A 25848-nucleotide genomic window follows, 5' to 3' on the forward strand; every position below is an offset into this window, starting at 1 on the left:
TGTCTGTACATAGAGTATGTAGCTGTTTACTACTGTAGTATCTAGAAAATAAGTTTACCCACCATCTTCGAGACTTCTGAGCATTGATCAAAACGACCAACACCGCCCATATAATTATAATAATCAGCAATAGATGTTGAGCATCTCCCCTCTTCATATCCCCCCCTTGGGTTTGTTCTGAGTACCTTCATTGTGTTGGAGAGGTTATGCATGTTAGAAATCACTGTCACTGTTTTCGAGCCTCAGTCTTTCCATTTTACTATACTGACTCAGTTTTTTATTTAGCAGACTACAAAATCGTGATCATGTTTAGTAATTAACTTATTTTTCTTCAGCTTGTCATTATGAAATCCTTTTCTTGTCTGTTGCATGGTTCCATAAGCAAAACTATCTTGATCAAGCAATATTTTTGTTAGTTTTAGAGAGCTAAAAAAATTATCAAAGAACAGGTTTCTCAAAGAACCCTTTCCTCTAAAATTTGATGATAAATTCATGACAACTTTTTCTCCTAAACCTAACTCGATCATCCCATCATTCTTTTTCCCAGTATATACATCAAAAGTCAACAAAAATCCAGTGACAGAGCAAGCACAAAACCATATTTTGAACCCTCGTTTTATTGATTTTTGGGACATGAGCTGTTTGAGTAAACTTCTTCCCTTGAATCCTACCACACTCTTATTGACAGCTTGAATTTGATGTATATGAATTTGCTTGAATTTGAATATATGAATCAGCTTGAATTTGACAGCTTGAATTTTATAAAGCTTGTCAAACTCATTAGAGTCTGTAGAAGGTGTTAATGAGTTATTAATATGTAAATACTGCAAAATTCAAACAACTCTTTTTAAAGTCATAACTCTAGATATTCTATTAACATGGAAGTTCTCATCATTAGACCAGTAATGGTGTACTGAATGAAGGCAATGAAAACCCATCAATATTACAATCCCAAAGAATGCATCAAGCTCTTCCATCATCAATTCAAGGCCCCTGCATTGTCTTCCATATAAATGTGATTGTTCTACAATTTTTTGGTGCAAATTATCATCAAAAATTAGTTTAAATATTTTTGTAGGATTACCAAAATCAATCTGAATAATAGCTCCAAAGTTTGATTACAGCTATAATTAAAATATTTTTGGGGATTACTGCCAGCTTTGCACCACTAATATAATCAACGCATTTTTGTTGTGATATGTCTTTTTCATTGGCATTTTCAGTATCAGAAACATTATTGTCACTTGAGTAATCTAGTAACGGAAGTCTATTTTTTTATCGAATAATTGTCTTTGCTTGGACTATGTTATAGATCCTTATCAGTGTCATCACTCGACTGATTTTCATAGTCATCACTACCATTCAGTTCTGCGGAACATCTATGATCACCCAAGCTATGTCTTCTACTTTTGCATTTTGGATTTATTGATGGTTTGGTGAGTCTATAATTTCAATAGAAGAATTATTTCCATCTTTTGAAAATAAACTAACATTTGAATATGAATATTCTGACCTAACTGATGTGGTACTTGTACTTGTATCTACCAACCTACCATCCTCAGCATCAGATTCTTCATCTCTTCAGAGTTTAAGGCTTGGATATCAGTTATTTCTGCTTCAAGCAGCTCTAAAGTTTCTTGGTCATTTATTTGAACCTGACATAAAAAAAATTACAGAAAAAATTATGACATTTCTCCATGTAAATAAAATATGAAGTCCTAAAAACTAAGAGCGAAATATTTTTAGCTTGTAGTCAAAGCATGACAAAATAACACAAGAATAGAAGAAAATAAGGTAGATTAAACATTATTCTTGTTTTATTTAGTTGTGAATATAAATAAAGTAAGATTAATAAAGCTACTATATATAATACTACTAAAAATATTTAGTATAAAAATATTTTTTACATATCCAGTACAAACCCCTTAATTCAAGATGTACAGGCTTATTTTATGAAATAAAAACATCTTTTCCCTTCAAGATATCAAAAAAATAAAATTATAATTGCAAAAGGAACAGACTGATGACCATAAAAACATAAAATCCCATTCACATATTGATATATTTTTATTTTAACAAAATAAATAACTCAGTAAAATTTTCTAACCTCCAAAAGACATGCCTGTAAATAGTGGGTATTTACAAATCCAGCTAAATAATACTTGATGAAAATATAAAAATATATAATAAAAATACACAAGAGTAAACATAATTTTTTATACTTACATTAGAATTTTCCTTAGGTGAAAAGGAAGCATGCACGATTGCTGTAAAAGTTTAAATATCACAAACACACACACTAATATAAGGTGGGATACATACAGTGTGGGACCACATACTGATAATCTACACACCAGTTGGATAATAATTTCCCACTTTATAATATCAGCTGTTTGTAGTAGGATTAGTAAGAGAAGAATATGGAAGGGAAGCCATATGTATAATAAACACATCTGGTAATTGGGAATATATTCTACTAGTGATTTCTATGAAAAAAAAATTTTAACTAAGTGTGGTGTGGGATAATTATCCCAGTAAACTATAAAGGGTTAAGTTATTTAAGTATTTCCATACTTCATTAATCTTCAGTTGATGGAGTGATGTTTCACCGACACATATGGTGAGGTGACATCATTTTGACACCTCTTGATTTTTTGTTACTTTTTATGTATGTCATTTTTAAGTAAATTTTTAATTTTAGTTATTGTTAAGTGAATAAAAATCTTTAAAAACCTTTAATATTTTAAAACACTTTTTAATACAGTAAAACACTTTTATACAGTAATGATACAAAATTACTTGAGAGATTGAGGGGTTTGACTAAACCACATAATGTCAGACTGCAAAAAATGTTTGGAGCAACTTTCACATGACTCACAGAAATTGGAATTTGACCAATATATGTGCTGGTTGATACAATGGGTAGTGGTTGAATGTTCATTATCAACAAAGATAAGCAATAACAGAGGTTTTATGAATTTATATAAATGTTCAATAACGTGGGATTCAAAGCCAGATTCTAACAAGGAAGTAAAAGATTACATACAAGTTGAGTGGTTGGCTATAAGTCTGATAAGTAAATGAATTTACAATACAACTAAGATAAACCCTGGAATACAATTTATTCAGCATTTATTAAAGTGCAATTTAATTAACCTGAAAGAATTCTTCATAGTTCTAAATAATTAACCCGTTAGATGAGAACCTACCTGAATAGATTTCTACTCTAAGGGTTAGTACCGTTATATATATATATATTAAGAAGGATATAAAGGTGGTTTTTCCTAGAAAATTTTTTAACTAGGTAATTGGTGGCTGAAATCATTCTGATTTACAGCCTTCTTTGTTACATGATTGTCTGTAATTTCAAAGGAATTGCTGACAAAAAGACTCATGTTGTTGTAAATTGTCAAATCTTAGAACAGTAAGTAACACTAAAAATTGTTTTCTTGACATTTCTAATTGAAAGATTTCCCAGTCTGTTCCATCAGTAGAAAAAAATTGAGTAAGTGCTTTTGCAGTTACCTTTCACAGTTTTGAATATTGCTGTAAGAAGCAGTATCCTATAAGTGCTTTCAATTCAACAATATCAATGTCATTCAGTTCAGTAATATTTGGATTTTTGTATCTTGTTCTCAAAGAAAGCAGTTTTTTGTTTGTCCATTCCAAAATAATATGTAAAATATTGATTGAAAATAGTTTATTCCACACTCCAATTTCACTTTCATTTCATATATTATGCCTGTTACCAATTCGTAATATATTATGTGCCGCAACTCGAACATTTCTTCTCAGATCTACTTTAGACCATCTAAAAATGGATTTACTCAGATAAACGTTTTAATCTACTTCCCATGTTTATCAATCCCTTCATTTTCACCACTTACTGAAACTTCGACCTCAGAATCTGATCATTCTGATCAACAGCCTGTTTCTCATTTCCTACAGCAACCACCTCTAATTTCCAACTCTTTATTACCATTTTTACCTTGTTCCCTATTTTAACCTGTAATTGGTTCATTAATATCTAAATCCTTGCTTTCCCATCCATCCGGTTCACGAAGAATTGCTTCTTCAAAATTCTCATCATTCACATTCAATTTTACACTGAAAAAAATTAATACAATTTGCTAATAAAATTGAAGCAACTGGATGCAAAGAAATTTATATTCAAACAAAAATTTGCATTATTTAATCATTTTATGAAAGGAAATTTTACTTATATGAATGGTGAGCACACATTAGTTTGACATCAGACACTCGATTGAGAAAAAAAGACACAATAAAAACTCTCACTGCACAGCAATCTAAATATAACTAAAAGAGAACCAGCTACTGCAAAGCACATTTCATTACGTGATCAAGGGTGAGGGTAATAATGCAGTGACCAGACATGTACTGTCATTTTTACATCACCTCACCAGCTGAAGGTTAACACTATATGTATATACTAATCTTTATTTTTCTCTACAGTTTTTACTTCTTATACGATTCTTTTATCACTGAATTATCTAAATCTGAATGTATTAGTAGAAGATGCACCATAGTTGTTCGTCTTTTTCCCACACTCATCTTTCCTTTTTTCATTAGAATATTATTGTCTCACCTAATTTTTAATATCCTCCTTTAACATGAAATCTGAAAGCCTGGTATTCTTTTCCTTCCTGTTCTTTCTTTTTACATCATAAAGCCCTACACTCCATAAAATTTATTCTTTGATTTACATTTTATATTATCAAACTTCTCTTTTGCATAAAATTTCTCCTTACTTGATCCAGTATAAGTAATCTATCTTTCCATATCAGTAGTGCTGTTTCCAGATACATTGGATGTAACTAATTGATGATTATCAAGGAGTTTCATTATATCCACATTTTATTTTTTACTATTTTCAATTTTTTTTATAAACAAAGATATAGGTGGAAAACAATAAAAAAATAAGATTATAAAAAAAATATTAGATGTATAATGTTTAATAGTACCCAGATCAAGGTAGGATGGTGTATAATAACAGGAGAACAGTCCTGGAAACAAACACTTGGCTTAGGATATAAAAAAATGTTAAAAAGTAAAATATCCAACACATCACTGCTGAGAGACAAGCTGGAAATTGTGGATGATATCAGGAGTGAAGAGGGACATGTTGATTGAATTGGTGATAGAAATCTTCCCTCCATCTCATTTCACTATCAATCCTTCCTAAGAAAACTAGCATCCTTTGTTATGGAGGGGGAATTTTAATAAAAACCATTACATGTAAGTTAGTCAGAAAACATGTTTGGCCGTAACTGTATCATAAATTCAAATGGGAAACAAAAAGGTCAAGTTAAAACACAACCTTCCTTCACTCAATCAAAAATATCCACCCAAAATTGAATATTTTTAAACCATTAAGTTATTTTAAGTTTTCTTCTTAATTAAAAAAAAATTATTGAAGAATTGGAATAGTAATTTTGTAATTTGTTCTGTAATTTATAAAAATTACAGAACAAATTTAATTTTATTCAAGAAAGTTGTTTCATACTGACATTTTCATTTATCATCAGTTCATGGCCTACACTGCTACCATATGTTATACATTAAATAAATAATACTATTTAGCTTTAAAGAATTGCTTGTATTATAAAGATAACAGTATTTTGTGTATAATATTTCAAAACAATTTTCTAATGTAGTAATATTTATATTTAGCAAGTGCTACTACAGGAAAATATTGTTTAAAATAAACTGAAACTTAAGTTATGTTTTACAATTTAAACAGGCTACCTTGGTAGAACAGTCAGTAATGACTGCTTGCTTGTTACACCAAAGGTTCCAGGTTTGAATTCCAGCTATATTCTGAAAAGTTTATAAAGGATTAACTCCAATGTACTTTACAAATTACCTCAGTAGTTACTTAAATCATTGTCATCCATTTTGCTCAAATTGAGTGTGTAGAAAATAAATTTTGATTGTAGTTTAATCATTAACATTGTAATAAACCAATAATTGGAATATTTTAATTGGTATTCAATTACTGTTCATAAAAGTTTATTTACAGTAAAATATTTCTTTACTTTAAAATCAACTTTAAAAGTATTTTTTCTGGTGATCTTTGACTTTCTTTTTGTGTATCCTGTAATTCGTTTTATTCCAGTTGGTTTCCTTCTCGTAACTGTAATTGAATTCTTTTTTCTTGAATATAGTTTGTAAGTACCCTTTGTAAAGTTAGTTATTCTAATTTGATTGTCTGACTGAATCCCTATTTTCTTAATCCTAGTGCATCTGTACTTTCTGGTTTTTATTTTTTTAACACTTCTTTTTTTATATGTTCCTTTCCTCTTTGTAAAAAATTTATTTTTTTTCCTCTTTGTTGAATACGTCAAACCTGTACGTCTTTTTATCATTTTTGTGTATTTTAATTTAACACGGGTATGATTTCTATTGGTTTTTAATTTTCTTTTTATAGTTCTAAGTACATTATATTTCAGACTTCTGTTATATTTTTTTATCTTAACATCTCTATTTTTATATGTGATTATCTTTTTATTAATATAATTGGTTTTCTTTCTGTTTATTTTCTGCATTTTATTAGTTCCTGATTTTCTTATTTTTGTATATCCTGATAATCTTGAAAAAAATTTTTTTGTGTAACTGGTTTTAGTTACTTTTCTTCTGCTTTTATTCTGAATTGTTCTTCTTGAAAATGTATAATTTTTCTTTCGATTAGTATTAAACATTTTTGATCTCTTCTTTTTAATATTGCCCTTAATTTTATTAGATCTCCATCGGCTGTAATATATTCTAGTATATGGCTTCATTGATCTATATCGACGGCGAGAATAAACCATTTTCATTTTTTGATATTTAACTTTAGTAAAACCTTTTCTCGTAATTATCTGGAATTTGTATTTTATTCTGTAAGTCCCTCTTTTAAGTGAAAATCTTTTTTTATATTTATTAAAGAGTCGTCTCTGATAAGTAGACCTTGATGCATAAGTTCCAGTTCGTTTTGTATATGGCATCTTTGTGTAATGGTGAGAAACTTTTCTTCTTGTATGAGCTCTTACAGAAAAAGGTAATCTACTTTTTCTATAACGCAAAGTGTACCGGGACTTTTTTGTAAAGGTTCTTTTGTATAATTTATTCCCTCTTAAGGTTAATCTTGAAAACTTTTTCTGTGAATATGGCCTTCTACTTCTCCACAACAGCGTATAACGTTTTTTAATTTTTGAAAAATTTTTTTTCAGTCTGTCGTTTTTTACGTTTTTCTGCCTTTTTAAATATTTTTTCAAGGTTTTGTTAAAAACTTTACGTTGTTTTCTTTTATTAAGTAACTCTATACTATGTATTCTTTTAATTTCTGATGAAAGAAGAATCATTTTTGAGGATTTCATTTCTTCTTCTTCTCTATTTATTTCTATTAAAGCAGATTTTTGTCTTAATAATCTAATTTTCTTTTTATATTCTTCTGATTTATCGTTTTTACTGTATTTTTTAAGATGCTTTCTACTTTTTGTTACTTTAAATTGTTTATTGTTTTCAATATTTTTCATTTCTTTTATTTTATTTTTATTTATATTTTTCATTTCTTTTATTTTATTTTTATTTTTATTTTTCATTTCTTTTATTTTATTTTTATTTATATTTTTCATTTCTTTTATTTTACTTTTATTTATATTTCTCATTTCTTTTATTTTATTTTTATTTATATTTTTCATTATCTTCTTTTTATTTTCATTATAAATATTAGTTTTTTCCAATAAAAGTTTTCTTTTGAAAAATATATTATCATCATTCATTAATCTACCATCTACTCTTTTATCTTTTAACACTTGATTGATAGATTTTGTAACTTGCAAATGAATGCAGTTTAACTGATTATTTTTGCTAAGTTTAGTTTGATCCTGGAAGAAAAAAACATCTTTGAACATTTTATTTTTATTATTCTAATGAAATTATTATAAGAATATTTCAACTTCATTAAAATATATATTTTGTTTTCTTATAATTATTTTTTTTTTAACCTCTGGGACTACCATTAGGAATTACTTCAGAGGATGAGATGAATGATTTGTAACGTATGTGAAAATTCCATGCCTGACCGGGATTCGAGCCCAGGACCTCCGGATGACAGGCTGAGATGCTACCACTTGCGCCACAGAGGCGGGCTCTTAAAACATTAATTTTTATTATTTTTCTCCTAATAAAATCATAAAAGAAAACCCTCAAAAACATTTATAAAAATAAATTAAAATCTGTTATTAGATGCACTTTATGATTGTTAAACAGAAGAAACTGGAGAACTAGAAAAAGCAAATATAAACACAAAAAAATTTAACAAAAATGATTAAAATTTAAATATTTAATGGAAAATTAATTTATTAATAAAACCAAAAAAATTAATGCTTATTAAGCACTACAAAAAGAAGTACTTATAAAAAATAATAATGATAAATGAAAAAACCATTTTTCACTATAAATTGATTCAGTATTGATTTAGGCAATTCAAAAGTATATTTAGCTTGAGTACAATCTATACCACATAAACCTTTTCTTTTAAATATAATCAGTAATACTCAGTTTAGTGTTTCATAAATGTTGGTTTTGTTGGGTTTTATTTACAAATTTCAATTTAATTATAAAATACCTTCTTCAGAGGTTATCTATTTTACTTTCTTTATTAAAAATTGGATAAAAATATATTTTTCTCCTCAAAATTATGAAACCCTTACAGATTGGATGTTATAACATAACAGTTACAGACAATATGACATAAGATATGAATCACTCAATGGTAGTGATTAACAGTGGCACAAATTATAATCATGAATAACTTATTATTGTTGTCTGTTTTATCACTCTATTCAACAAATTTATTTTGTGTTTTATTTTTGTATTTACATTTACTTATTAGTACACTTGTACCTGCTGAAGACAATAATCAATCTGCGGTTGTTGTTTTAATTTTAGATAAATTTTATTAATTAATTTTTTTTGCAAATGAATTTTGAGTGTTCTCTCTTTTATGATTTTATTTTAGTTACCATTTAGATTTTTCTTTAAGTTATTTTGCTAATTTTAACAAATTTATAAGTATTTCTTAATTTAAATTTTATCTTTATATATTGATAAGTCCAAAAAATATTTCCTAATTTTTTACCACAACTTTTTTCTGTTTTATTGGAATTGGGGAAGAGCGTGTATTTTTATACATTACAGAATATGATGTAAATAAAATAATTCCTTGCCCGCTTAGATCTTTTTATAATAATCAATGTGTGTTAATCACAATATCAATTTGGGGACTGCTTATTAAAGCGACTAAATTTCAAGAAATTTGATTAAGCATAAAAAATTAGAGTCACAGTTCTTTTATTTTTCGCAACTCTGGCAAGCCGAAAATGTAAAATTACCAAAACAAAAAAAAATTCTTCAAACATTGAATGTGACGTACATATATTTTAATCTTACTATTATTTATTTTAAAAAATATTTGTTTATTCTCCTGAAACTTATTAAACCCTTACATATTGGTTGTTATAACCAAATAATTACAGAGAATTTGACAGAAGACATGAAGCACTCATGAAAATGGCAAAGTCATTACTAAGCTTACTCAGGAAAGTCAGGAGTAAAGTGGTTTCCTAATCCTCTGATATTCAGGTGATACTTAAGATTGCAAGTTATGTACATTCATTCTGTTCTAAGAAACTAATTGTATAATGAACATCACTGACAGAAATTATGCATTCTTTCTGTAGGACTTGGTCTCTAGATAATGCTACTTATTCTTTGTATAAGTGAGTTGATAATTTTTTTTTTGTTTTTGGGATTAGGCAGAAGAGATTTGATGGCAATTTTATGGCTTGATGTCACCCTACAAAGAAAATGAAATATGGATGTTTATAGCGAGTGAAAAATGTCATGTCTGACCAGAATTTAAACCTGGAACCTTCCAGCTCTTCTGCTAGGATGGTTGTTGATTAATTTTTTTTCATAATAATTATAATATAACATATAAAAGATTTAGTAAATAAATTTAATGATAATATTTTTCTATTTCTGGTATCTTTGTTAATATCATATTTATTAGGTAACCAAAATGATATTTCTGAGATTAATATTTATTAATTATTAATCTTTTGAAATTATTTTTTATTTTATTTTTTTAATCTAAATCATTAATTATTTCAGAAAAATAAATAATACTTTCTTTAATCTGTTTCCATTAAAATTTCTTTCTTTCAGTGGAATGTGGAACCATAAATTAATTTTAAAAATATGTATTCAGTGGAGCAGATAAAGAAACACAATATAAAACCTTAACTCCCTTTCTTAATTATGTAATGTATTTCCAGAAGACATTTTTTAAGCAGAAGATTTTTAGTCATTGCTGTTAAATATTATGACTTCATACAATTTCAAAATAAATCAAAATTACAAAAAATAGATAGAAGATTACTGATAATGTTTAACATAAAATTATATAAAAAAAGGTTTACAATTATTATTTATCAATCCTTTTGTATACAATAATTTTATGAAATAATATTGCAAAATTAGGTAGAATCTTAATCTAGTTTGCTTCTATTACATTACAATTGCTGTTTTGTCATTTGATAGAATAACAGTATCCTATCACTATATTGATAGTGTTGAATAACTTTGCAAGATTCAAAAATAGACTCAGTTCATTGTATGGTGCCCGTTAATATTGATTGTAAACCAATACTCGGCAAAATAGAAATTTTCATTCATTTATAGCTGCATATAAGTTGTACTAAAAAAAACTAAAAACTCTACTAAAAATTATGTTACAAAAACTTCCTACATGACTTACTTTGAAAAAAAAATTAGTGATCTGTTAAAAGATAGTCTAACATAAATCAGATATTGTTTCAAAGACTTATTAAAATAGCTAGCCTAATTAATCCCATTCTTTTTGTTTCTTTTTTGTGAAAAATTAATAATTATTATTATTTTTAATTATTATTAACATAATAATCATAATTAGAGATAATCTAAATCCATAAAAACATACTGTTTTGTAGAAAAAAAAAAGAATGAAAATCTAATTCATATAAAATTATTTTTAGGGAGAATTATCATAATATAACCTAGAACAAAACAAAAAAGCAAAATGCTGCTTTAGTTTCATAATGACTAGAATAAAAATAAAGGCAAAATTATGATAATATAAATTTACTAAATTATTTAATTTCTAAATTTTATATCATACGCAAATAAAAAGATCTTAAAATATTTATGATAAAACTAAAAACGAATTACTATGCTGAGTATTCTGCATCATTAAAAAATATCTAATATAATAATTCCCTTTCTAATTGTCATGGAGTTCTTTTTAAATTTACATATCTGTACGATCTGAAAAAGTAAAAACAATAATTAAGGATTGTAAAGAATGATTAGTTTTATATGTTATATCATGAAGGCTACTATAACAACAGTATTGTTAAGTAAAATATTGGAGATCATTTCAATTGAAGGGATAAAAACAATAGCTGCAATACTGCGTATCTGAGAATTGAGACATAAAGAGTGCTAGAAATTAACAGGAATATATATGTCTATTTTATTATCTGGGAGAGAGAAATTGACTAAGAATATTGGAGTATGCTTTTGAAGGTTTTGATAAACACTGGTCAGAATGGAAGGATTAAAAGAGGAATTATATATAAGACAGAAGAGATGGGTACAGAAATAGAATAATAAGTCAAAGATCTTTTATCATCAAAACTTTTTAACAGATTTATATTGAAAAAGTAACAAAGAAGAAATTTTAGAAAGTGAGAGGTTGTAATCAGATGAAAAATAATAAAAACATCAAGTACACAGACAGCAACAGATGTTGTCTCGGGAAGAACTACAGTTCATGATGGAAAGTATTGTAAAAGAGAGGGAAGATTTTAGAATGAAGGAAAATTAAGAAAAACTAAAAGTGATGAGAATTAGCCAGAAAAAAGGTTCCATTAATTTATCATTAAAAGGAAAGATTTTACTTGTAAAGTCATTTGAGCATTTGGGAAGTTTGGTGACTAAGAACAAAAACTTTACAGAGAAAGAAGATCCTTTTAGAACGGATATCCTTAAGCTTTATAAACTTTATTGATATCTTAAACTTAATTGGTATTATTTTACAAAAAATAACAGTTAAACTGAGGGAAAGGTTTCTCAAATGCTTAGTATGAAATGTGTCCATGATTCAAATCCACATGGACAATTAAAAAGAAGAAAGAAAATATTTGGATAGTTTTGAAATTGATTATAAGAAGAATGGAGAAGTAAAAATGGCAGACAAATAGAAATAAGAAGTAACGAAGAACAGGAGAAGGGCAGAATTTGGCGAAGGCAATGAGGAAAGCAAAAACAAATTGGTTGGGGCATATCATAAAAGTTGTCTTCAGCAGATTGTTCTGTAGAGGGAAAACAGAAGGAAGGTGAGAAAAAGAAAGAAAAGGAATTGGGATACTTAGAAATATTAGCAAGGAAATGAAGAAAGACTCTAAGAAGCAAGAGAAATGTTATAAACAAACCACATTGCATTGTAATAGACTTTTTTTGAAAATTACATGTAAAAATGATAAGTTTTGATGTTTTATATTTGATTTATGATCTGATTTATGTTTGATGTATTTATTTGGTACTGACTGAATCAAATTAATTACATGGTAGCTACATTTAAAGTTATATCACTACTGCCAAAAACACGATAGACAATAAAGAAGTATATAAATAATACTGATGAGGATTAACAAACTGAGTAGCTGGTACATTATTGCACTAACACAATCACACAAGCTGCAGTAAATTCTCACTACTATAAACAACAGCTAGGATAGAAGTAATAAGTAAAAGAACTGAGTGTTTAGCCTGTTATTTATATTTGCAATTTTCCCTATCTTCTGATTTTTTTCTTAAGTGCTCAAATATAGCATAATGATTCCTACCTACAAGAAAAGAAATTTTATTTTGTTGGATTCAGAATGACTTGGATAATTTTGAGTTTGTAATGAGTTTTCTGCAACTCTTTAACATTGTTAATTATTGTAATATTTAACCAAACTTTATAAATATGGGCTTGAGAAGTGGCTTTTGTGTAGGGTAAATCATGTTCATTCAGGCAGACATTTCCCTTGAAAGAATTACAAAAAATACTCTTTTTTTTTGAAAAAAAAGAAGAAATTTGAGAAAGAATTCTAAAAATACTCTATATTCTTAAGTAACCAATCTGAATAGAATTAATTGTGATATATGGCGCAGAAATGTACTTGATCTCAGCCTTTTTTTATGTTATTATTTTTCAATCTGTATGGTTCTGTACTGAATACAAAGATAAAATTTTCACATTTTAGTCTTGTAAATTCCTTATAGTCCAAAATTATAGAAAACAGCATATCATTTATTAAATGGATTTTATTCAATAAACAGAAAGTATATTAAAAGATTAGTTGTGGCTACTTTCATCTAAGGTGCTCTGATCCTGTATGTGAAACACTTAAGAGAACGTCAAGTTTCTGATATACTTGTACTAAATTAAATTAAGTATTTAGAAATAACTGTTGACATAAATTTGAACTTGAGTTATCATATTAGCTATGTATATAATAAAATTTTCTGTTTTTTTGCTATAAAGCAAATTTATCACTTAGTAAATTTAGACATGCCGGCTTCTGTGGCATGAATGGTTTTGTCACAGCCTTTCATCCGAAGGTCTCAGGTCTGAATTCCAGTCAGGTATGGCATTTTGACACACGCTACAAATCATTCATCTCATCTTCTGAAGCAATCCTAATGCTCCCGGAGGTTAAAGAAAAAAAAATTAGACAGTCCTCAAGATTTCTATGTTGAGTACTGCTTACATTTCTTAGCTTTATCCTTTTATCACTTGCTGATGCATTTTGGAAACACTTATTTTACTGTACTTAGTGTACAATAAGTCTTGACAATGGAATGGTTCTGAAACATGTTAACAAGTGATAAATGAATGAAGCTAAGAAAGGTAAGCAGTACTCAACATAGAAACTATAGTGATCTTAACAAAAAAGATAATTAATAGTAATTATTATCTTAATAATAACAATTTTCTCAAGATTTATTTGGCTCTATTAGAATAGAATCAATTATACAGTATGATATTAAGTGCTGGAAATTTATTAAATATACTAAAAATATTTTTAAGTTTGCAAAAGGTATCGGTAAGTACTCTGATACATTAAAACCTAAGAGATTTTCAGAACATATTTTTTTAATTTAACTTTATCATCAGTTTGCATACTGGGATTTTATGTTATTTGCATACTGTTATTTTATGTTTTGTTATAACCAATACGAGGATTAATGTAAGTAAAAGAAATGAATTCTTCATAATTATTCAACACGGAATATAAAACTTATATTTTATGAATCACAGAGCAGCTTTTTGAGATAATAGTACACTTTTAATAGGAATTAAAATTACATAATAAAATAATTTTAAAGGTTATGTGAAGAAATTTAAAAATACAATGATAACTATTTTATAAAGTAATGCTTATTATTCTGTTCAAGAGATTTTAAATGATGAATGCATACTTCATTCAATTTTCTCTATTATAATTCTCTCTAAATTCAAATATATATAAGTTGTGATAATTCACCTGTTAATTACTAGTTATCCTGTCAATTTTTAATAAGTCTTATATGAGGATTGGTTAGAACTTTATAGTATTGATTAGTATATTTAAATTGCGTGTTTGCTTATTTAAGAAATTTAATGAGTTTGTAAATTTCACGCTGTTCGAATCTGTAGTTGAAATGTATAGTGAGTATATTAGGATACATACACTTTTTAATTATTTACACTATACTTTGTACTCGCATACTTAAAAATGATACTTTAATTTCTCTTCAAATTCAAAAATTATTTTACACAACTGCTTACCAGACTTTTTCATGTCAATAGGCAAAAGAGATGGTCTGAGAGAAAGAACAAAGCTAGTCAAAATGAATTAAACTAACTTGAATTTTTTTATGAGTATATATCAAAATGAGTAATTTTTTATGAGTATATATATATATATATATATAAAATCACAAAATGACTTATGAGTTAAAATGGATAAATTTAGCAATAAAAATAAAACTTATAAGACACTTACTTTTAATAATGTATTGTCATCAAAATAACAATGTTTACTGTTTATAATATTGTTTTTAAATAATGAACTACTGTTAGATAGCAAATCGGTTTTATGAATTGCAGTTGTATAAATCATTAAAAAAATAATACAATAGATTGCTAAAACATAACTGAACATTATGCAAGCATTTCTTTACCCTATATTACATATCTCATATTTTCACATTATGAAATATTACTAGCTTTATTTTTATTGTTGTAATTTTTTTTTTCAAATTGCGGCACAATAAACTGATCAACTTTGATAAGCTATCTGTTATAAAACGCTACTGTGATATTAAAAAATAACATTATTTTGGCATAATTTTCAATAAATTATTTATTAGCAAAATCTTCTTAGCTTAATATGACATTATTTAAGACATTCACTTTTTCTGTGTTCATGAAAATTAAATATTTATTATGAATTTATGTCTTTAACCCAATCATTTAATTTTTCATATATGTGTACAAATAACAGGAACATTTAACTTAAATTTCCTTTAGTATTTTTAATTTTAATAAAGAATTTTTTATTTTTTTTATTAATAAACTAAACTAAATTTAACCTTTCTAGACATATTATTCACTTTCAAACTTCTAAATTTAAAAATATGGGCATTAATAACTTTAGCTGTAACCTAATTAAAATAACTTGACAATATACTAAGAATGATTGTAAGAAAAATTGAACATTTAAAACAAAATTAAACTTGGTGCAATTTATTATCAAAACAGAATCAAACTTTTGTAACCTTTTTTGTCGTTCGTCGGAGAAAATAGTACCTTAAATTTGATTTTTAATATGAAATTATTTGTCAGTTATTGAGAAAAAATGACAACACAGTCACTTTCATTAGTTGTCTGCAGAATTAAAATTATAAAACTAAAGGGATTTCTACGTACGATGTACGTCTTTTTATCATTTTTGTGTATTTTAACGGGTATGATTTCTATTGGTTTTTAATTTTCTTTTTATAGTTCTAAGTACATTACATTTCAGACTTCTGTTATATTTTTTCATCTTAACATCTCTATTTTTATGTGATTATCTTTTTATTAATATAATTGGTTTTCTTTCTGTTTATTTTCTGCATTTTATCAGTTCCTGATTTTCTTATTTTTGTATATCCTGATAATCTTGAAAAAAATTTTTTTCTGTAACTGGTTTTAGTTACTTTTCTTCTGCTTTTATTCTGAATTGTTCTTCTTGAAAATGTATAATTTTTCTTTCGATTAGTAATAAATCTCTTCTTTTTTGATCCTTTCTTTTTAATATTGCCCTTAATTTTTTTAGATCTCCATCGGCTGTAATATATTCTAGTATATGGCTTCATTGATCTATATCGACGGCAAGAATAAACCATTTTCTTTTTTTGATATTTAACTTTAGTAAAACCTTTTCTCGTAATTATCTGGAATTTGTATTTCATTCTGTAAGTCCCTCTTTTAAATGAAAATCTTTTTTTATATTTATTAGAGAATCGTCTCTGATAAGTAGACCTTGATGCATAAGTTCCAGTTCGTTTTGTATATGGTATCTTTGTGTAATGGTGAGAAACTTTTCTTCTTGTATGAGCTCTTACAGAAAAAGGTAATCTAGTTTTTCTATAACTCATAGTGTACCGGGTCTTTTTTGTAAAGGTTCTTTTGTATAATTTATTCCTTCTTAAGGTTAATCTTGAAAACTTTTTCTGTGAATATGGCCTTCTATTTCTCCACAACAGCGTATAACGTTTTTTAATTTTTGAAAAATTTTTTTTCAGTCTGTCGTTTTTTACGTTTTTCTGCCTTTTTAAATATTTTTTCAAGGTTTTGTTAAAAACTTTACGTTGTTTTCTTTTATTAAGTAACTCTATACTATGTATTCTTTTAATTTCTGATGAAAGAAGAATCATTTTTGAGGATTTCATTTCTTCTTCTTCTCTATTTATTTCTATTAAAGCAGATTTTTGTCTTAATAATCTAATTTTCTTTTTATATTCTTCTGATTTATCGTTTTTACTGTATTTTTTAAGATGCTTTCTACTTTTTGTTACTTTAAATTGTTTATTGTTTTCAATATTTTTCATTTCTTTTATTTTATTTTTATTTATATTTTTCATTTCTTTTATTTTATTTTTATTTTTATTTTTCATTTCTTTTATTTTATTTTTATTTATATTTTTCATTTCTTTTATTTTACTTTTATTTATATTTCTCATTTCTTTTATTTTATTTTTATTTATATTTTTCATTATCTTCTTTTTATTTTCATTATAAATATTAGTTTTTTCCAATAAAAGTTTTCTTTTGAAAAATATATTATCATCATTCATTAATCTACCATCTACTCTTTTATCTTTTAACACTTGATTGATAGATTTTGTAACTTGCAAATGAATGCAGTTTAACTGATTATTTTTGCTAAGTTTAGTTTGATCCTGGAAGAAAAAAACATCTTTGAACATTTTATTTTTATTATTCTAATGAAATTATTATAAGAATATTTCAACTTCATTAAAATATATATTTTGTTTTCTTATAATTATTTTTTTTTTAACCTCTGGGACTACCATTAGGAATTACTTCAGAGGATGAGATGAATGATTTGTAACGTATGTGAAAATTCCATGCCTGACCGGGATTCGAGCCCAGGACCTCCGGATGACAGGCTGAGATGCTACCACTTGCGCCACAGAGGCGGGCTCTTAAAACATTAATTTTTATTATTTTTCTCCTAATAAAATCATAAAAGAAAACCCTCAAAAACATTTATAAAAATAAATTAAAATCTGTTATTAGATGCACTTTATGATTGTTAAACAGAAGAAACTGGAGAACTAGAAAAAGCAAATATAAACACAAAAAAATTTAACAAAAATGATTAAAATTTAAATATTTAATGGAAAATTAATTTATTAATAAAACCAAAAAAATTAATGCTTATTAAGCACTACAAAAAGAAGTACTTATAAAAAATAATAATGATAAATGAAAAAACCATTTTTCACTATAAATTGATTCAGTATTGATTTAGGCAATTCAAAAGTATATTTAGCTTGAGTACAATCTATACCACATAAACCTTTTCTTTTAAATATAATCAGTAATACTCAGTTTAGTGTTTCATAAATGTTGGTTTTGTTGGGTTTTATTTACAAATTTCAATTTAATTATAAAATACCTTCTTCAGAGGTTATCTATTTTACTTTCTTTATTAAAAATTGGATAAAAATATATTTTTCTCCTCAAAATTATGAAACCCTTACAGATTGGATGTTATAACATAACAGTTACAGACAATATGACATAAGATATGAATCACTCAATGGTAGTGATTAACAGTGGCACAAATTATAATCATGAATAACTTATTATTGTTGTCTGTTTTATCACTCTATTCAACAAATTTATTTTGTGTTTTATTTTTGTATTTACATTTACTTATTAGTACACTTGTACCTGCTGAAGACAATAATCAATCTGCGGTTGTTGTTTTAATTTTAGATAAATTTTATTAATTAATTTTTTTTGCAAATGAATTTTGAGTGTTCTCTCTTTTATGATTTTATTTTAGTTACCATTTAGATTTTTCTTTAAGTTATTTTGCTAATTTTAACAAATTTATAAGTATTTCTTAATTTAAATTTTATCTTTATATATTGATAAGTCCAAAAAATATTTCCTAATTTTTTACCACAACTTTTTTCTGTTTTATTGGAATTGGGGAAGAGCGTGTATTTTTATACATTACAGAATATGATGTAAATAAAATAATTCCTTGCCCGCTTAGATCTTTTTATAATAATCAATGTGTGTTAATCACAATATCAATTTGGGGACTGCTTATTAAAGCGACTAAATTTCAAGAAATTTGATTAAGCATAAAAAATTAGAGTCACAGTTCTTTTATTTTTCGCAACTCTGGCAAGCCGAAAATGTAAAATTACCAAAACAAAAAAAAATTCTTCAAACATTGAATGTGACGTACATATATTTTAATCTTACTATTATTTATTTTAAAAAATATTTGTTTATTCTCCTGAAACTTATTAAACCCTTACATATTGGTTGTTATAACCAAATAATTACAGAGAATTTGACAGAAGACATGAAGCACTCATGAAAATGGCAAAGTCATTACTAAGCTTACTCAGGAAAGTCAGGAGTAAAGTGGTTTCCTAATCCTCTGATATTCAGGTGATACTTAAGATTGCAAGTTATGTACATTCATTCTGTTCTAAGAAACTAATTGTATAATGAACATCACTGACAGAAATTATGCATTCTTTCTGTAGGACTTGGTCTCTAGATAATGCTACTTATTCTTTGTATAAGTGAGTTGATAATTTTTTTTTTGTTTTTGGGATTAGGCAGAAGAGATTTGATGGCAATTTTATGGCTTGATGTCACCCTACAAAGAAAATGAAATATGGATGTTTATAGCGAGTGAAAAATGTCATGTCTGACCAGAATTTAAACCTGGAACCTTCCAGCTCTTCTGCTAGGATGGTTGTTGATTAATTTTTTTTCATAATAATTATAATATAACATATAAAAGATTTAGTAAATAAATTTAATGATAATATTTTTCTATTTCTGGTATCTTTGTTAATATCATATTTATTAGGTAACCAAAATGATATTTCTGAGATTAATATTTATTAATTATTAATCTTTTGAAATTATTTTTTATTTTATTTTTTTAATCTAAATCATTAATTATTTCAGAAAAATAAATAATACTTTCTTTAATCTGTTTCCATTAAAATTTCTTTCTTTCAGTGGAATGTGGAACCATAAATTAATTTTAAAAATATGTATTCAGTGGAGCAGATAAAGAAACACAATATAAAACCTTAACTCCCTTTCTTAATTATGTAATGTATTTCCAGAAGACATTTTTTAAGCAGAAGATTTTTAGTCATTGCTGTTAAATATTATGACTTCATACAATTTCAAAATAAATCAAAATTACAAAAAATAGATAGAAGATTACTGATAATGTTTAACATAAAATTATATAAAAAAAGGTTTACAATTATTATTTATCAATCCTTTTGTATACAATAATTTTATGAAATAATATTGCAAAATTAGGTAGAATCTTAATCTAGTTTGCTTCTATTACATTACAATTGCTGTTTTGTCATTTGATAGAATAACAGTATCCTATCACTATATTGATAGTGTTGAATAACTTTGCAAGATTCAAAAATAGACTCAGTTCATTGTATGGTGCCCGTTAATATTGATTGTAAACCAATACTCGGCAAAATAGAAATTTTCATTCATTTATAGCTGCATATAAGTTGTACTAAAAAAAACTAAAAACTCTACTAAAAATTATGTTACAAAAACTTCCTACATGACTTACTTTGAAAAAAAAATTAGTGATCTGTTAAAAGATAGTCTAACATAAATCAGATATTGTTTCAAAGACTTATTAAAATAGCTAGCCTAATTAATCCCATTCTTTTTGTTTCTTTTTTGTGAAAAATTAATAATTATTATTATTTTTAATTATTATTAACATAATAATCATAATTAGAGATAATCTAAATCCATAAAAACATACTGTTTTGTAGAAAAAAAAAAGAATGAAAATCTAATTCATATAAAATTATTTTTAGGGAGAATTATCATAATATAACCTAGAACAAAACAAAAAAGCAAAATGCTGCTTTAGTTTCATAATGACTAGAATAAAAATAAAGGCAAAATTATGATAATATAAATTTACTAAATTATTTAATTTCTAAATTTTATATCATACGCAAATAAAAAGATCTTAAAATATTTATGATAAAACTAAAAACGAATTACTATGCTGAGTATTCTGCATCATTAAAAAATATCTAATATAATAATTCCCTTTCTAATTGTCATGGAGTTCTTTTTAAATTTACATATCTGTACGATCTGAAAAAGTAAAAACAATAATTAAGGATTGTAAAGAATGATTAGTTTTATATGTTATATCATGAAGGCTACTATAACAACAGTATTGTTAAGTAAAATATTGGAGATCATTTCAATTGAAGGGATAAAAACAATAGCTGCAATACTGCGTATCTGAGAATTGAGACATAAAGAGTGCTAGAAATTAACAGGAATATATATGTCTATTTTATTATCTGGGAGAGAGAAATTGACTAAGAATATTGGAGTATGCTTTTGAAGGTTTTGATAAACACTGGTCAGAATGGAAGGATTAAAAGAGGAATTATATATAAGACAGAAGAGATGGGTACAGAAATAGAATAATAAGTCAAAGATCTTTTATCATCAAAACTTTTTAACAGATTTATATTGAAAAAGTAACAAAGAAGAAATTTTAGAAAGTGAGAGGTTGTAATCAGATGAAAAATAATAAAAACATCAAGTACACAGACAGCAACAGATGTTGTCTCGGGAAGAACTACAGTTCATGATGGAAAGTATTGTAAAAGAGAGGGAAGATTTTAGAATGAAGGAAAATTAAGAAAAACTAAAAGTGATGAGAATTAGCCAGAAAAAAGGTTCCATTAATTTATCATTAAAAGGAAAGATTTTACTTGTAAAGTCATTTGAGCATTTGGGAAGTTTGGTGACTAAGAACAAAAACTTTACAGAGAAAGAAGATCCTTTTAGAACGGATATCCTTAAGCTTTATAAACTTTATTGATATCTTAAACTTAATTGGTATTATTTTACAAAAAATAACAGTTAAACTGAGGGAAAGGTTTCTCAAATGCTTAGTATGAAATGTGTCCATGATTCAAATCCACATGGACAATTAAAAAGAAGAAAGAAAATATTTGGATAGTTTTGAAATTGATTATAAGAAGAATGGAGAAGTAAAAATGGCAGACAAATAGAAATAAGAAGTAACGAAGAACAGGAGAAGGGCAGAATTTGGCGAAGGCAATGAGGAAAGCAAAAACAAATTGGTTGGGGCATATCATAAAAGTTGTCTTCAGCAGATTGTTCTGTAGAGGGAAAACAGAAGGAAGGTGAGAAAAAGAAAGAAAAGGAATTGGGATACTTAGAAATATTAGCAAGGAAATGAAGAAAGACTCTAAGAAGCAAGAGAAATGTTATAAACAAACCACATTGCATTGTAATAGACTTTTTTTGAAAATTACATGTAAAAATGATAAGTTTTGATGTTTTATATTTGATTTATGATCTGATTTATGTTTGATGTATTTATTTGGTACTGACTGAATCAAATTAATTACATGGTAGCTACATTTAAAGTTATATCACTACTGCCAAAAACACGATAGACAATAAAGAAGTATATAAATAATACTGATGAGGATTAACAAACTGAGTAGCTGGTACATTATTGCACTAACACAATCACACAAGCTGCAGTAAATTCTCACTACTATAAACAACAGCTAGGATAGAAGTAATAAGTAAAAGAACTGAGTGTTTAGCCTGTTATTTATATTTGCAATTTTCCCTATCTTCTGATTTTTTTCTTAAGTGCTCAAATATAGCATAATGATTCCTACCTACAAGAAAAGAAATTTTATTTTGTTGGATTCAGAATGACTTGGATAATTTTGAGTTTGTAATGAGTTTTCTGCAACTCTTTAACATTGTTAATTATTGTAATATTTAACCAAACTTTATAAATATGGGCTTGAGAAGTGGCTTTTGTGTAGGGTAAATCATGTTCATTCAGGCAGACATTTCCCTTGAAAGAATTACAAAAAATACTCTTTTTTTTTGAAAAAAAAGAAGAAATTTGAGAAAGAATTCTAAAAATACTCTATATTCTTAAGTAACCAATCTGAATAGAATTAATTGTGATATATGGCGCAGAAATGTACTTGATCTCAGCCTTTTTTTATGTTATTATTTTTCAATCTGTATGGTTCTGTACTGAATACAAAGATAAAATTTTCACATTTTAGTCTTGTAAATTCCTTATAGTCCAAAATTATAGAAAACAGCATATCATTTATTAAATGGATTTTATTCAATAAACAGAAAGTATATTAAAAGATTAGTTGTGGCTACTTTCATCTAAGGTGCTCTGATCCTGTATGTGAAACACTTAAGAGAACGTCAAGTTTCTGATATACTTGTACTAAATTAAATTAAGTATTTAGAAATAACTGTTGACATAAATTTGAACTTGAGTTATCATATTAGCTATGTATATAATAAAATTTTCTGTTTTTTTGCTATAAAGCAAATTTATCACTTAGTAAATTTAGACATGCCGGCTTCTGTGGCATGAATGGTTTTGTCACAGCCTTTCATCCGAAGGTCTCAGGTCTGAATTCCAGTCAGGTATGGCATTTTGACACACGCTACAAATCATTCATCTCATCTTCTGAAGCAATCCTAATGCTCCCGGAGGTTAAAGAAAAAAAAATTAGACAGTCCTCAAGATTTCTATGTTGAGTACTGCTTACATTTCTTAGCTTTATCCTTTTATCACTTGCTGATGCATTTTGGAAACACTTATTTTACTGTACTTAGTGTACAATAAGTCTTGACAATGGAATGGTTCTGAAACATGTTAACAAGTGATAAATGAATGAAGCTAAGAAAGGTAAGCAGTACTCAACATAGAAACTATAGTGATCTTAACAAAAAAGATAATTAATAGTAATTATTATCTTAATAATAACAATTTTCTCAAGATTTATTTGGCTCTATTAGAATAGAATCAATTATACAGTATGATATTAAGTGCTGGAAATTTATTAAATATACTAAAAATATTTTTAAGTTTGCAAAAGGTATCGGTAAGTACTCTGATACATTAAAACCTAAGAGATTTTCAGAACATATTTTTTTAATTTAACTTTATCATCAGTTTGCATACTGGGATTTTATGTTATTTGCATACTGTTATTTTATGTTTTGTTATAACCAATACGAGGATTAATGTAAGTAAAAGAAATGAATTCTTCATAATTATTCAACACGGAATATAAAACTTATATTTTATGAATCACAGAGCAGCTTTTTGAGATAATAGTACACTTTTAATAGGAATTAAAATTACATAATAAAATAATTTTAAAGGTTATGTGAAGAAATTTAAAAATACAATGATAACTATTTTATAAAGTAATGCTTATTATTCTGTTCAAGAGATTTTAAATGATGAATGCATACTTCATTCAATTTTCTCTATTATAATTCTCTCTAAATTCAAATATATATAAGTTGTGATAATTCACCTGTTAATTACTAGTTATCCTGTCAATTTTTAATAAGTCTTATATGAGGATTGGTTAGAACTTTATAGTATTGATTAGTATATTTAAATTGCGTGTTTGCTTATTTAAGAAATTTAATGAGTTTGTAAATTTCACGCTGTTCGAATCTGTAGTTGAAATGTATAGTGAGTATATTAGGATACATACACTTTTTAATTATTTACACTATACTTTGTACTCGCATACTTAAAAATGATACTTTAATTTCTCTTCAAATTCAAAAATTATTTTACACAACTGCTTACCAGACTTTTTCATGTCAATAGGCAAAAGAGATGGTCTGAGAGAAAGAACAAAGCTAGTCAAAATGAATTAAACTAACTTGAATTTTTTTATGAGTATATATCAAAATGAGTAATTTTTTATGAGTATATATATATATATATATATAAAATCACAAAATGACTTATGAGTTAAAATGGATAAATTTAGCAATAAAAATAAAACTTATAAGACACTTACTTTTAATAATGTATTGTCATCAAAATAACAATGTTTACTGTTTATAATATTGTTTTTAAATAATGAACTACTGTTAGATAGCAAATCGGTTTTATGAATTGCAGTTGTATAAATCATTAAAAAAATAATACAATAGATTGCTAAAACATAACTGAACATTATGCAAGCATTTCTTTACCCTATATTACATATCTCATATTTTCACATTATGAAATATTACTAGCTTTATTTTTATTGTTGTAATTTTTTTTTTCAAATTGCGGCACAATAAACTGATCAACTTTGATAAGCTATCTGTTATAAAACGCTACTGTGATATTAAAAAATAACATTATTTTGGCATAATTTTCAATAAATTATTTATTAGCAAAATCTTCTTAGCTTAATATGACATTATTTAAGACATTCACTTTTTCTGTGTTCATGAAAATTAAATATTTATTATGAATTTATGTCTTTAACCCAATCATTTAATTTTTCATATATGTGTACAAATAACAGGAACATTTAACTTAAATTTCCTTTAGTATTTTTAATTTTAATAAAGAATTTTTTATTTTTTTTATTAATAAACTAAACTAAATTTAACCTTTATAGACATATTATTCAATTTCAAACTTCTAAATTTAAAAATATGGGCATTAATAACTTTAGCTGTAACCTAATTAAAATAACTTGACAATATACTAAGAATGATTGTAAGAAAAATTGAACATTTAAAACAAAATTAAACTTGGTGCAATTTATTATCAAAACAGAATCAAACTTTTGTAACCTTTTTTGTCGTTCATCGGAGAAAATAGTACCTTAAATTTGATTTTTAATATGAAATTATTTGTCAGTTATTGAGAAAAAATGACAACACAGTCACTTTCATTAGTTGTCTGCAGAATTAAAATTTCAAAACTAAAGGGATTTCTACAGATTAAAATGACTTTTTTTTGCTTCATAATATTGCCACATAAGCTTGAAGTTTGTGTTGAGAAATGGAAATGGAGCGTATGATAAATG

General features: G+C 26.1%; 1 protein-coding gene across 2 annotated transcripts; it reads right to left on the reverse strand.

The window, feature by feature from the left end:
- Window positions 1-5596: 5596 nt before the first annotated feature.
- Window positions 5597-25294, reverse strand: LOC142326774 (uncharacterized). 2 transcript variants are annotated; one of them, XM_075369471.1, is made up of 3 exons: window positions 24838-25294; window positions 15141-17583; window positions 5597-7886 (listed from the first exon to the last, which is right to left on the reverse strand). In XM_075369471.1, exons 2-3 carry the CDS (start codon window positions 15297-15299, stop codon window positions 6021-6023), a joined length of 2025 nt encoding a protein of 674 aa, XP_075225586.1. In that variant the 5' UTR covers window positions 15300-17583; window positions 24838-25294; the 3' UTR covers window positions 5597-6020. The 2 variants fall into 2 exon arrangements, with proteins under 2 accessions (XP_075225586.1, XP_075225587.1); XM_075369472.1 differs by lacking the exon at window positions 5597-7886 and having other exon boundaries at window positions 15159-17583.
- Window positions 25295-25848: the final 554 nt, after the last annotated feature.

Source organism: Lycorma delicatula, chromosome 6 (assembly GCF_047948215.1).
Source record: "Lycorma delicatula isolate Av1 chromosome 6, ASM4794821v1, whole genome shotgun sequence".
Taxonomy (NCBI): Eukaryota; Metazoa; Arthropoda; class Insecta; order Hemiptera; family Fulgoridae; genus Lycorma; species Lycorma delicatula.

Coding starts and splice junctions, on each gene's coding strand:
- LOC142326774 (XM_075369471.1), bottom strand. CDS start 15,299: ATGTTCAGTTATGTTTTAGCAATCTATTGTATTATTTTTTTAATGATT. Junction 7,887..15,140: donor ATGACAATACATTATTAAAA/GTAAGTGTCTTA, acceptor TTTTTCTTCCAG/GATCAAACTAAACTTAGCAA.